Raw genomic sequence first — 13,428 nt, forward strand, 5'->3', positions numbered from 1 at the left:
TATGCCTGTTTAGGATAATCTTTTGTTGCTAACACTAATGTTTGTTTCTTGTGCTCTTGTGTGTGTTGTCATCAAACAGATTTTCTAATCCTTTTTGCAGAGCATCATTTGGTGAACCCGACGTGAAAACCTGGCAAACAGGCGCCACTCGTAAAGGAAATGGCTCCAGTATCTTTCAGGCTCATTGAGATCACATTCATACATACACACATCCATCCATCTAACCATGGCTTGTTATTTGATCTGTCATCCAAGAAAGTACTTCATGCGTCTAGCATCCGGCTTTTTCATAAATCATGTCCAACTTGGGGGCAATGCCCTTACAATCTAGATGATGGAAGTGGATTCTACATTACTGGTGATTCATTGGCAAAAACATTCAAAAATGTCTCGCAAAATACAAAAACATTCAAAAATGTCTCGCAAAATATCAAAAACATTCAAAAATGACTCACAAAATCCACAAACATTCAAAAACTATTACACAAAATCCAAAAACATCGAAAAACCATCGAAAATCACCCAAAAAAACATGACAACACCTTGTACATATTTATCCGATCAGATACAAAATAAACATTGACAAAATACTCACACAATGACCATTTACCAATCAAACCACACAATCGACATTAACAAATGCAAACCTGTCTTTAAACAAGGATGCATCCTTCCTTACCAAAACAAAGACAAGATGACATTTTCTTTGACAAGAAAATTATGTTAAGCTATCAAATACTTGGTTGATTTGTGAGTACAATCGTTCGTTTATCTGTATCGGGATCTTTCAGCATTGTTTTGTATCATTTGCGCATTATTTCCGATGAAGTTCTGGGGCATGTACTAATGGTGTCTACGTGGGAAGTTCACTAGGCTATGTGATCTTATGCCAAATACAGTCATAGATCATTACGGCTTGATGACTACAGCGTATACCTTGACCATATGAGCATGAACCATTACCAAGGATCCATATTCTTTATTCTTTATGTATATACTGTTTGTTTACAGGTACACTGCTCATTCTTTGGTTCCTCCTCATCCAATTTGGATAAAGGTTTTTATTTCTTAGTACAGTATGCACTTGTCTCAGGATATGATCAGCCTAAGATCAAGGAGGACGATCCAAGTCATGCATGAACGGAGATAATCCTTGTCTGTTCTGCAAGCAATACTCTGGTCAACTTGATCCATTATATCAAGTTGCTTGTATTAACTTGCTATATCAAAATCCATGTAAGAAATGCTCTGGTCATCTTGAATCTTTATGTCAAGTTGCTTGTATTTTCTTACAACATTTGAAAGCTCAATGATGAAAAATAAAGCACCATGGATCATCATTCCATCTCATATGTATATATTGCATTTCGTTGCATTCCACCCATCCATACATTCATAAATAGCTGCATATCATTCATACATAATAATGACAATGGATACTCTATTTTCCTCTTCTTCCATAGGAATGTAATAGGTTCTCCATTTCTTCTATCTAACATCGAACCCCCCCCCCCTCACCCTCCCTATCTTGATCATCAACATCATCCTAATCCCTTCATCGCTTCCCATCCTCACTCATCCACAAAATTAAGCCAGTTACTCTATCTACACAGATACATCGACTCCCACACACCTAGACTATCAACAGATACTCTGATCAAGTATCTTCGGGTCTCAACAGGTAATCGATTATGGTAATCCTAGACTACATCAGGCATTTATCATAATGACCTAGTCTCAACGGGGCTGCCATGATTCCCCACAACCATCCATCACACACACATTATCAATTGATCAAACCAATCAAACACAATCCAACGGACAATTACATCAATTGTCTACGTCTCAACGAGTATTTTGCTTCATATACCTTGACTTCATCGGGCAATTACATCAATTGTCTAAGTCACCATCAGGTCACTTTGATTCACTTACTCAGACTTTATCATGTCCAAGTGACCAACTGACATCAACTGTCACGCTTTGACTTGACCGGGGCAATTAAACCGATTGCACCAGATTGTCCAACCAATTTTGATCAATTGTATAGCATCAATCCAAACCCCACACTACATCTGCTATGTATCTCTTGCATGACCTCAGGGTACTCGTTGGCTTGTTGTTTCTTCATATTCACTCCATTTTCTCCCATTCTTTCATCATTAGTTCTAATTTCTTCTATTCTACCTCCCCTCCACTTTGCATTCTTTTTCGAGAGATCGCCCGATTTTTCAAAACAAAATTTGGCCCATCCCTCGAGGGGGCATACCACCCATTAAATTTACATTTTATGGGGCATTTCTTCACACCTATTTTTCTTTCTTTGAAACGACGCGATAAACCGCACCGTCTCAAAGAGGGGCAAATGTAGTCACATAAATCTGTCCACTTAATTAAATGAATACTTAGTATTTATTTGATTATTTAACCATCAATTAATAATTAATTAAATTAATATTTAATTAATTCATCTTAACCCTATTCTCCTATTAATTAAATAAATTATTCAATTTATTTGATTTAATTCACTTAACCAAATTCAGACCATTAATTAAATAAATAAATCATATTTATTTAATTAAATCTTCTCTCACATTTAAATAAATTAATATTTATTTAAATCCCCCAAAATCCCACCTCTCACATTTAAATAAATAAATAATTTATTTAAATCACCTTTATCCTCCACCCACTTGCATTTTCCTACAAATGCAAATTGCACAATTATTTTAAATAAATAATTTATTTAAATCACCTTTATCCTCCACCCACTTGTATTTTCCTACAAAAGCAAGTTGCACAATTATTTTAAATAAATCATTTATTTAAATCACCTTTATCCTCCACCCACTTGTATTTTCCTACAAAAGCAAGTTGCACAACTATTTTAAATAAATTATTTATTTAAAATCCTATTTATCCTCACCCACTTGAAACCTTTAATGGTTTCCCTTAAAGTAGTCAAACTTGATGGCTTTAAAGTCTTCAAACTTGATGGCTTCCTTCTATAGTCTTCTTAAGACTTTAATGGTTTTCCTTAAAGTCTTCAAGCCTTTAATGGTTTCCCTCAAAGTCTTCAAGCATTTTAAATGCTTTATCTTCATTTTCTCATTTAAATAAATTAATATTTATTTAAATATTTATCCAAATTCAACTTACACCATTTAATTGAAATAAATGATTTTATTTTAATTGAAAATACCAAAATTTCTCCCACTTGCATTTTCCTACAAAATCCACTTGCATGCCTAAACCCCTTCTAAATTCTTCTAAACCCTTCCTAATTAGCCTAATCCATCCCCTAAATATTGTCACATTCCTAAGCAAATTGGAGTCACTTCTCAAAGACTCCAAAGTCTTTGAAAAGCAATTAATGCTTTGTGTGTTCAACAAATTAACCTTCAAAGTCTTGGATAACCTTTGAAAGCTTCCAACCTTCAACCACTAAATGGCTCAAAGTCTTGGATAACCTTTGAAAGCTTTCAACCTTCAACCACTTAATCCCCAAAGTCTCCAATAACCATTAATGGTTAATTCAACCCTCCCACATGGTTAAAACATTTGTTTTGACTCAACCTCTACCCAACCCAAAGGTCTCATCAGGCCATTAATGCTTTGACCATGATTATCTCTTAAACATTTGCACAAAGGTTTATCCTTGGATTAACTCTTAATCCAATGGGTAATCTTAATTTAGACTTGACCCTTACCTTCTAGATAACCATGAAGTCTTCTCAGGCCTTTAATGCCTCCAACCTCCTCTCTCAACCCAATCCTATGTTGAAACTTGTCACCATTTTATTGGTGCCAATTGTGCACATGGATCCCCAACTTTCAAACTTGGCCCTTGATTAAACCATTCAATCTTAACCCTTCATTTCCCTATTTCTTCTATAAATAGAACCCTTCTCCTCAAGCAAAAGGAGAAGCATTTTAGAGTATTGTTGTTATACTGGCATTAGCATAGAGCTTTTTCATAGCATCACTATCTACTCTAGCATAGTATTTAGCTTTTCATTTCATATTTGAAGCTTAGTATTAAATCTCAATCCTCCATAAGCATCCATAGTGCAAAAAGCTGCTAAGAGCTACACTCATTTGGGACTTGGAGAGGAGAGGAACAAGGGAGGAGCAACTATGAGCATCTTGATTAGCTATTTCATTTTATGTTTATATGCTTTCTATTTCATGCTTAATATCTCTCTTGATATGCCTGTTTAGGATAATCTTTTGTTGCTAACACTAATGTTTGTTTCTTGTGCTCTTGTGTGTGTTGTCATCAAACAGATTTTCTAATCCTTTTTGCAGAGCATCAGTAGTGTTTGTAGGCCAAGAGGTGTACGAATACTTTTGGGCTTGAGTCTTCTCAAGTGCATCACCCCAAGTCTGTTGGTCAAGGATTCACCCATGCTCTTGCAATAAAAGGACAGCCATCCTTAAGATTGCAATTTGCAAACATTTCTAACAAATCTCTAATACAATTACTATAGGAATATGCTTTGGAATAATAATTAATACTATTTTGGATTTAAACATAAATGATTTGCATATAGATGTATATGCCATTATGAAATCTTGATATTTTTTGTTAATGCTTTGTAATGTTAGATTTTATCATATGAAATGATTGTGAATATTGTTGGACCTAAACCAAGATTATTTTAAAATAATGTATTACATTTGACAATATTTTATTAAAATTATGCTTGTAAATGAATTACCTTCTTAAACTTAGGTAAAAATTGTTATTCTAGGGAGAAAAATGAGAAAGATCCCAAGAAGGGACATTACACATTTTAGTACCAGTGAGCACTAGCATTATTCCAAGATACTTCAAACAAACCATAAATTTTAATAGTCTTCTTCATCATTGTACCCATGCAAAGTACTCTAGAAAATAGTAAATGCTTTTGTAAAACTTAGTTTGTTGCATTATTATGTCGATAATATCATTCAAGTTCCTACTTAACCTTTACTAATCTGCTATAGAAAATAGTAAATGCTTTTGGAAAAATTAGTTTGTTGGATTATTAAGTCCATAATAACATTCAAGTTCCTACTTAAAATTTACTTGATGGTTAGTATATAATGGGCTCTTCTCTTGTTACGTCCCCTTGTGCTAATGTATGAAAAAGTTACATTCCATTTAGCAAATGAAATAACCAGAGATCTATACTCAATAGTTGTAACCTAAGTCACCAGGTTCGACCGAATTTGAACCTTGAAGTTCGAAATTCGGCGAACTTGAAAAACTATGCAAAAAATTGATTAAATTCGAAAAAAAAATTAGGGTTTGTGATAAAGTGTTTTTTATTTTTTTTGGTTTGCGTTTTAAGGTTTTGTCGCGGATTTTATAAAAGGGCGGCCGCAGGAGTTGCAATCACACCCACGCGAGTTGCTAACGGAGCCCACTCTGCCCGACCGCCACACAAGTTGCCAAAGGAGCCTTGTCTGCCCAGCCGCAGGAGTTGCTCGGCCGCCACCAGTCGGCGATGCCACCACCACCAGTCCGCGACGCCACCAGTCTGCGACACCACCTACAGTCCGCGACGCCACTGGCAAGAATCAACACGTCCGCGACCTGCATAGGTAGGCCGCCATTTTTTTTAAGTTTATTATTTATTTTTTTTGTTTATAATGTTAATGTTTAAAAATTTATGATTTTATATTAATAGTTTGTAATATTATATTATATATTTTTATATTTTTTTAATTTTTTTTAGGTTTAATATTTTTATAAACAATTTAATAATGTTTATTATAAATTTTATTATTATTTATTTAATAATGTTGTTTATTTAATATTTTTTAGGTTTATTATTTATTTATAATGTTTATAATGTTGTTTATTAAATGTTTATAAATTTATAATGTTGTTTATTTAATATTTTTTTAGGTTTATTATTATTTAATAATGTTGTTTATTTAATACTTTTTTAGGTTAATTAATATTTTATACTTTATAATGTTTATTTTTTATAATGTTGTTTAATATTATTATTATATAATTTATAATTTTATATTAATGGTTTTTTATTATATTGTTTAATATTATATATTTTTATTATATATTTTTAAAATGTTGAAATAAAAGTAGTGTGTTTTTCAATTTTTCTTTCCAAACATGCAGATTTTCATTTAATGGCTCCTCCCAAATCAACTTCTGAGGCATGGAAGCATGTGACCCAAAATGGAACTCACATCAAATGTAATATATGTCAGGCAAATACTATTGGAACTTTAACAAGGCTTAGGGACCACTTCCTTGCTAATACAGGGGGTCCAGGTGGAGGTGTTCAAGCATGCATAGGTGCGACTCCAGAACTTAAAGCTATTCTAGAGAAAGAGTTGGTTGCTTCAATGGTAGACAAAATGAAGAAGGCACAAAAGAAACAGAAAATTGAAGGAGATATATCTAGATTCACATCTGCCATGTCTTCCTCTTCTGTGCAATCCGAAGCAACGAGTGTACCAAAACAGAGTGGAACACTGAAAAACTTTTGGAAACCAGTAGAGAAACAACAAGTGGATGATGCAATTGCTGATTTTTTTTACACAAATGCTATTCCATTCAATGTTGCGAGAAATCCTCATTTCCGTAATGCAGTTCAGAAAATTGCAGAGTTTGGCAAAAGGTACACACCCCCAGGTTCAGAGGCTATCAGGACAACTCTTTTGCAGAGGTCAAAAGATAGAGTGACTGAAAAACTAGCTGATGTCAAAGCCACTTGGAAGGAAACAGGTTGCACTATATTGAGTGATGGATGGTCAGATATGTGTCAAAGGCCATTGATTAATGTTTTGGTGTCTTGTCCTGAAGGTGTTGTGTTTTTGAAAGTCATTGACACCATGAACCACAAAAAAACTTCAGAGTATATTTTTCAAATATTAGAGGAAGTCATTCTTGAAGTAGGGATGGAAAATGTGGTTCAAGTGGTAACTGATAGTGCAGCAAAATGTGTGGGAGCTGAGAGGCTGATTGTAGAGAAGTACCCACAGATATATTGGAGCCCATGTGCAGCCCATTGTCTCGATTTGTTGCTTCATGACTTGGCTAAATTCCCATGGGTAAATGAAGCTATTCATAGAGGGAGAGCAATTGCAAATTTCATACGAAATCATCATCTCACATTGAGTATTTATAGGCAGCATGCATCAAAGGAATTGTTGAGGCCTTGTGAAACAAGATTTGCTTCATATTATATCACTTTGAAAAGAGTGGTTGAAGAAAAAACAGCTTTTAGGTCTGTTATATGTTCCAATCAGTGGGAAAGTTCAATGCTTTCTAAAGGCCCCAAGGGGAAGAACATAGAGCAAATCATCCTAAACAGCAATTTCTGGGAAAGTGTAGCAAAAGTTTTGCTTGTATGTGAACCAATTGTTGACGTGCTTCGTATGGTTGATGGTGACACTCCTTGCCTTGGCTGTAATGGACAGCCCGGAATGCCCAAAAACCATACCAATTGCTGCTAGGAATTTTATCAAACAGTTTGCATCCAACTCCTTATTTCTCCGTTTAATGTTTTAAATTCCCTTATAGCTCCGGAAATGAAATGTTGGTTTGTTTTACATGGAATTGAAATCACAGAATATGGACAAGAATGAAACTACAATAATATGCAAACTGAAAATTGAACTACTGCTGATAATGTGTTATTTTCAGATTTTAAGAAAATCAAATACATGGCAGATTATCAACTTACTAATTATTCCAGCATTATTGACATAATACTCCAGCAATCATTTTCAATCTTGCTGCTACAATGACATGAATAGTACCCGCGTGAATAGTAACTGCGTGAATAGTACCCGCGTGAATAGTAACCGCATGAATAGTACCCACGTGAATAGTATTGCAGCAATATTTATTTGTCTTCAACAGGTCCAATATCTTCATAAAATCATCTCCTCAAAATGACATAAGCATCGGACAAGTAGGGAAGAAGATATGAACAAACATTAAATCTGCCTGTAGCTAGAAATGCATCCAATCTGCCTGATAATGAAGCTGATAGCAATGGATTCCAAAGGCCAAACCCCAAGGGAATGACATCTAGAATGTCACAAGAGAGGATAGACGTCCTCTAATGCCAAGAACGGATCTGCAACTCACACATACCAATTCTTCTCATATTCAACATGTCTAATGAAGCCACAAACGCTTTCTTTTATTCTTTTTCCAAGGATCCACTCAACTCTCATGGACAATGTGGAATAAAAGATGAGCAATATAAAACATATATTAAAATATTCACTTATGTCTCCCTTGGGTACAGATCCCCATAAAATAAATATTAGAGTAACACTTTAATATTTTACAATTAAATTAAATGTTACTTTAATAAAACTTCAGGCATTAAAATGTATTAGCAATCGAACTCTGAATAATGCGAGTGATAGCTCGTCGGAAAGCTCTCACCAAAGAGTATCAAATCCAAACACCAAAACTGGCCTCCACTATGTCCTGCTGACTTACTAAAAATAATAAGCATGCCTGAAACTGAATAAATCAACTTCGTTTTGGCCCAAACTGGAAATAACTAGGCCAAAACACTCCAGGATCCCCTTAAACCCTTCGTTAGCCCTCGGGACCATGTAGAACAAGGCTAACGCACACACACTTGATCAACTGCTAAAGTGGGGACATTACATTGGCATGCTTTATGAAAGCATGGTCCGGTGTAAGGAATCTATTCAAAAAGCACTAAATAATGAAGAAGCAAAATATATGCAGATATGGGAGACAGTTGATTGCAGATGGAAAATGATGCACACACCTTTACATGCAGCAGCTTGCTTTTTGGAGCCTAAGTTGTTTTTTATTGATAGAAGGGGTGATAATGAAATCATGGCAGGGCTTTACCAAGCCATTAGCAGGTATGTACCAAATCCAGAAATTGCGGCACTAATCAAAGATCAAAGTTGGCAATACAAGAGAGGAGAAGGGATGTTTGGAGGGGCAGAAGCCAAATATGACTCGCCACGTATGCCTGGATATAGATGGTGGATCTCTTATGGATCACCAGCTCCTGAACTACAAGAGTTCGCTATTCGAATTTTGAGTCAGGGAGCAAGTTCATCAGCTTGTGAGAGGAACTGGAGTTGCTTTGACCACATCCATTCCAAAAAGAGGAACAAATTGCTGACTGGAAAGTTGGGAGATCTTGTCTATGTTCGCAGCAATTTGAAATTGTTGATGAACAAATCAGCAAAGAACACTTCTTTACAACAAACTCTTTAAGGCATAGCAATGCCAGATGCAGATGAGCCTGACTTTGCAGATGATGAACTGAGTAGTGATACAAATGATGATGATTTGGCATCCCAGCCAAGTGCTCTTGATGACTTAGAGTTATTTTAAAGTTCTAAAGTTTTTTACTGTTATTGTACCTTTTTGACAAAAGAACATCTTTGCAATAGTGAAAGCATATGTTTCCTACGGTTTATATTTTATAAATGTGTCATCTTTTTGTAATGATTTCAAATCTATTTATCAATGTTAAACTATTTATGCAAATTTATAGATATATTACATATATTTATTAAAAAAAAATTTTAAAATTACATATGACGAATTTAATTCGAATTTTATACATTTTGAATTTTTTCCGCATCGAACTTCATTCGAATTTCAAAGCTGTCGAACTTCGAATTCGAATTCGAACCTGGTGACTTAGGCTGTAACAACTTGTCCACATAAAACAAGCAATCATCATTCCCCAAAATTAAATGAGTTATATCATTTCAGCAAGTTGCAAAAATTTACTGAATTAAATTCAAGTTATAATCAGGACCAAGGAAAGTTTCTTAAGCCGCATTTGAACTAAATCCTTCAACCTATACAAGTAAACTTTGCTTGCAAACCATTCATTTATAAAGATTTCACTGTCTTAAACATAGCTTTACAATTCAATATAGATGTTGATCCCTCAACAAAACATCAACGGGTTTAAACTTTGCTTGCAAACCATTCATTTATAAAGATTTTACTGTCTTAAACATAGCTTTACAATTCAATATAGATGTTGATCCCTCAACAAAACATCAACGGGTTTGCTTGTTAACTTCTCACAATTTAAGAGAAAACTGAAATAACGACTGATGAACAAGTACAATGCATTAGACTTATATAAGTAGTAAACTCTGAGCTTTGAGTAGAAAAATTTTAAATAATAATAATTACATGACGTCCTTGGAATAACAAGTAATTACAACATAAGCAGCCGCTGTTTACACTAATCGTTTATGTTTAAACCATGCAATTGCTACAATGTCAAGGAATATACAACTTATTGTACTACCAATAACAATCTGCAACCATTGTGGAAAGCCAGTATTAAATAACGAAATCCTGACGTTCATGCCCATTACTCCTGCTACAACAACAAATAAGCTGATAATAAGAGTAGTTGTTGTCAACACGACACCCATTTGAAGAAGATGATTTTGCTTGCCATCCAGCATAATATTGATGTAATCCTCCGTATCATCAACATACCCTCTCAGCTTTAAATATCAAGTTTAAGCAACAAAACATGAAAAACATCAGCAAAGTAAAATATTTTCAAATATATGCGAGTAAAAGACAATCCGAAGAAACGAATAAATATAAAAGTCAGAAATTCATAGTGAATGCATTTCCCTAAACAGAATCTGGTCAAATATAACCGAGTCTGGTTAAATATATTAAAGATAAATAAAACTCTATCAAAATTACTATGACTGAGTGCCTCTGTTCAAAAACTAATCAAATATTGCAGTCTACTAAACAAGTATTTCATGACGATACTGTAGTCCTACAAAGAATTAGAAAACCAACCTATTCATTTCAAGAGGAAAGTGAATAATTAAAACATACTAGTCCTACAAAAAAGAAAGTAAACAACAAATCCACTCATTTCAAGAGCTAAGTGATTTAATTAAACCACACATAAGGGGCTGGAAATAAAATGGACCCTAATTGTGGTTTTCAATATCTCCTCAGTAAGGCAGTGTCTGGGTCCAAAGCATATGCACCAATCTCAGATGAATATAGTTCATCATGAAAAAACCCTCTCAGAGACAATTGAACTACGGCCACCAATCAAGAAATGATGAACCCTTAACAGACACGCTGAAGAAAGAAAAGAAACAGTAAACAAAGAAGAGTATCATCTAATGAATCACTAGCATTCATAAGTCACATGGAAAAATTTCTAAAGAATCAATCTAAGCATGTTATCTTTTGAAATTGGTGACATCAATTTGGTCCTATGTGGATTAAGATCCATAGTATGAGATGTGAGCACAATCTTGGCTGCTCGTACACCAACCTTGATCTTGGAGATCATTGCAATGTAGATTGGATTGGTTTTTCCAGATCAGTACCCAAAGACTGGCTCTCAAAAATTGGTACCAACCCAAATGGCAATTCCCAGGTAGGCACTCAATCAGAAGGTTCCCAGCACATCTCATGTTAAGCACTAACTGAAATTTGTGAGAACAATTTTGGCCCATGGATATTAAGAGGAAAAAAGTATGATCCAAGCACCTCAGCAGCTTGTACACTAAACTCTCTTCAAGATTAGTATGATGCAACCCAAATCAATGCCACCTAGAATGGTTCTTACAGACCGTCACCAGCATCATTTGCTCTACCCAAGTGGCACTTTATCATAAGGTTTCCAGCACATAACTCGATCGCTAATTCCAGCTCAACCAAAGAGTTCCATTCCACTTGACACCTTCCTAGTCAACAATGCCTCAAAGAAACTATGCAATGTGTAAACCATATTTAATGAAGCTATGTAACTAATCTTGATTGTAGCAGGGTCTTCCTTAGTTATAAATGTAATTGTATTTGATCTCTAGAAGGGAGAATTGAGCAGTTTCTTTCCAGCAAGGCAAATCAGTTAAAATTCTCATCCGTAATATAATCACAAGAATTTTTATGACTTCTGGCTCATTGTAGCCACACATAATATTCTTATCCATGATGAATAGGTGCATTATACCGATATCTCATTGCCTAGTTCGATGTGTAATGGTCTATCTTGCTATAGTTTGTACAATATGCATTATAACACAAAAGGTTACAGGATAATTTCTTGTGTTTTCCTCCTCACTAATGTCTTGGGCTTACCAGATGTGGATTATTGGTATCAGGATATTCTTTAGTCTCCACACCAAATCCTTACCAATCCAGGGAATTGATATAAAAGCATACTACTCTCCTTCCATTCTCTTTCTAGTTTAGAGAATCAGCATAAAAGAAAATTTTGTAAATGCGTGTCAACACTTATGTACTAGAGAAGTAAAATCTGATTCTCTGTCAAACTAACCAGACAAGTGCTGCTACAAGGTTGAGATGGATGAATCACAGACAAAGGCTTCTGACATATCTAACGATGTCTAGCAACCCGTCAAGGATGCTCAAAAAGACTAGTGCACTTCTTTTTTGGGCAATTCTTCGAGGTCATAATGCAAATAAATCCCCAAGCATCAACCCCCGCATGCATGCATATTGTTTCAAAATCAAGGTTCTCTCAAGGTACAAGTCAATCTCAATATCCTACTTTTCTAAGGCAAGATTGATGTTGAGACAGTACATGATTGAAATTAACATCTACAGGCGTACTTCTCTTTCAATCAATTCACTAATGTAAAGATGATCAGCTTTGCCTCATTGAAGATGCTCACAGCAGTCATGCATGGGTGAGCTACCTAGAATGAGTAGGCATAGAATGTTGAGAGCAGACAGGACTAAAATCTTGTTGAATCTTTGGAGAAGTTTTTCATTACTGGTCATGAAGAATACTATCCTTTGATGCATTACAAGGATGAGTACATGAAACTCCAACAACTCTGCCAAAGGAAAAATAGATCCTTGTGTATCCACGAACAAATCTGTAATATTCCTGTTGGTGTCTGTTTTATCATCTAACAAACATTAGAATAGGATACCCGAAGGTAATCTATCCTCTCCTGAAAAATCACTACTGATTCCAAGGTCTATATGTGCAAACAAGCGACTTTAATGAAATAACTTCTTGGGTAGTGTATGCTGAAAATCTCAAAGGGGGACTTGCGTTAACAGATGTCTTTGAAATGTTGGACTTAGACGGATTTAGCAATTTTAGGCTCTTTCTTTTTTGGAGATTTTCCAGGATTTAGACTTTCAAAAAAGGAGAAAAGAGATAGGTTTAAGAAGGCTGATCTAATCCTACGAACTCCGGAGACGGTATCAACTGGGTGCTCTCGAGAAACCAAACTTTGCTTCGCCACACTAGGGACAACTACACAAAGCTGGTGCAATCTTCAATGGATTGTGCTTATGATTAAGATGTTGGGATGCACAGAGGATGGGTTCAGACTAACTTTGCACGGCGAAATGGAAATCATCCATTCACCAAAAGTATGAGCGGAGATACACCATCGATTGACACTTAC

The 13,428-nt window shown here is 35.1% G+C and overlaps 1 protein-coding gene across 3 annotated transcripts in view; it reads right to left on the bottom strand.

Moving 5' to 3' along the window:
- Positions 1–9,946: 9,946 nt before the first annotated feature.
- The window catches only part of LOC131049281 (magnesium transporter MRS2-3), a 76,882-nt gene continuing 73,400 nt past the window's right edge, over positions 9,947–13,428 (bottom strand). For all 3 annotated transcript variants that reach the window (XM_057983333.2, XM_057983334.2, XM_057983335.2), the window contains one exon: positions 9,947–10,506. In XM_057983333.2, coding sequence (XP_057839316.2) covers positions 10,231–10,506 — 276 coding nt within the window. In that variant the 3' untranslated portion in view covers positions 9,947–10,230. The remainder of the gene's footprint in view (positions 10,507–13,428) is intronic.

The sequence above is a fragment of the Cryptomeria japonica genome, chromosome 10 (assembly GCF_030272615.1).
Source record: "Cryptomeria japonica chromosome 10, Sugi_1.0, whole genome shotgun sequence".
Classification (NCBI taxonomy): Eukaryota; Viridiplantae; Streptophyta; class Pinopsida; order Cupressales; family Cupressaceae; genus Cryptomeria; species Cryptomeria japonica.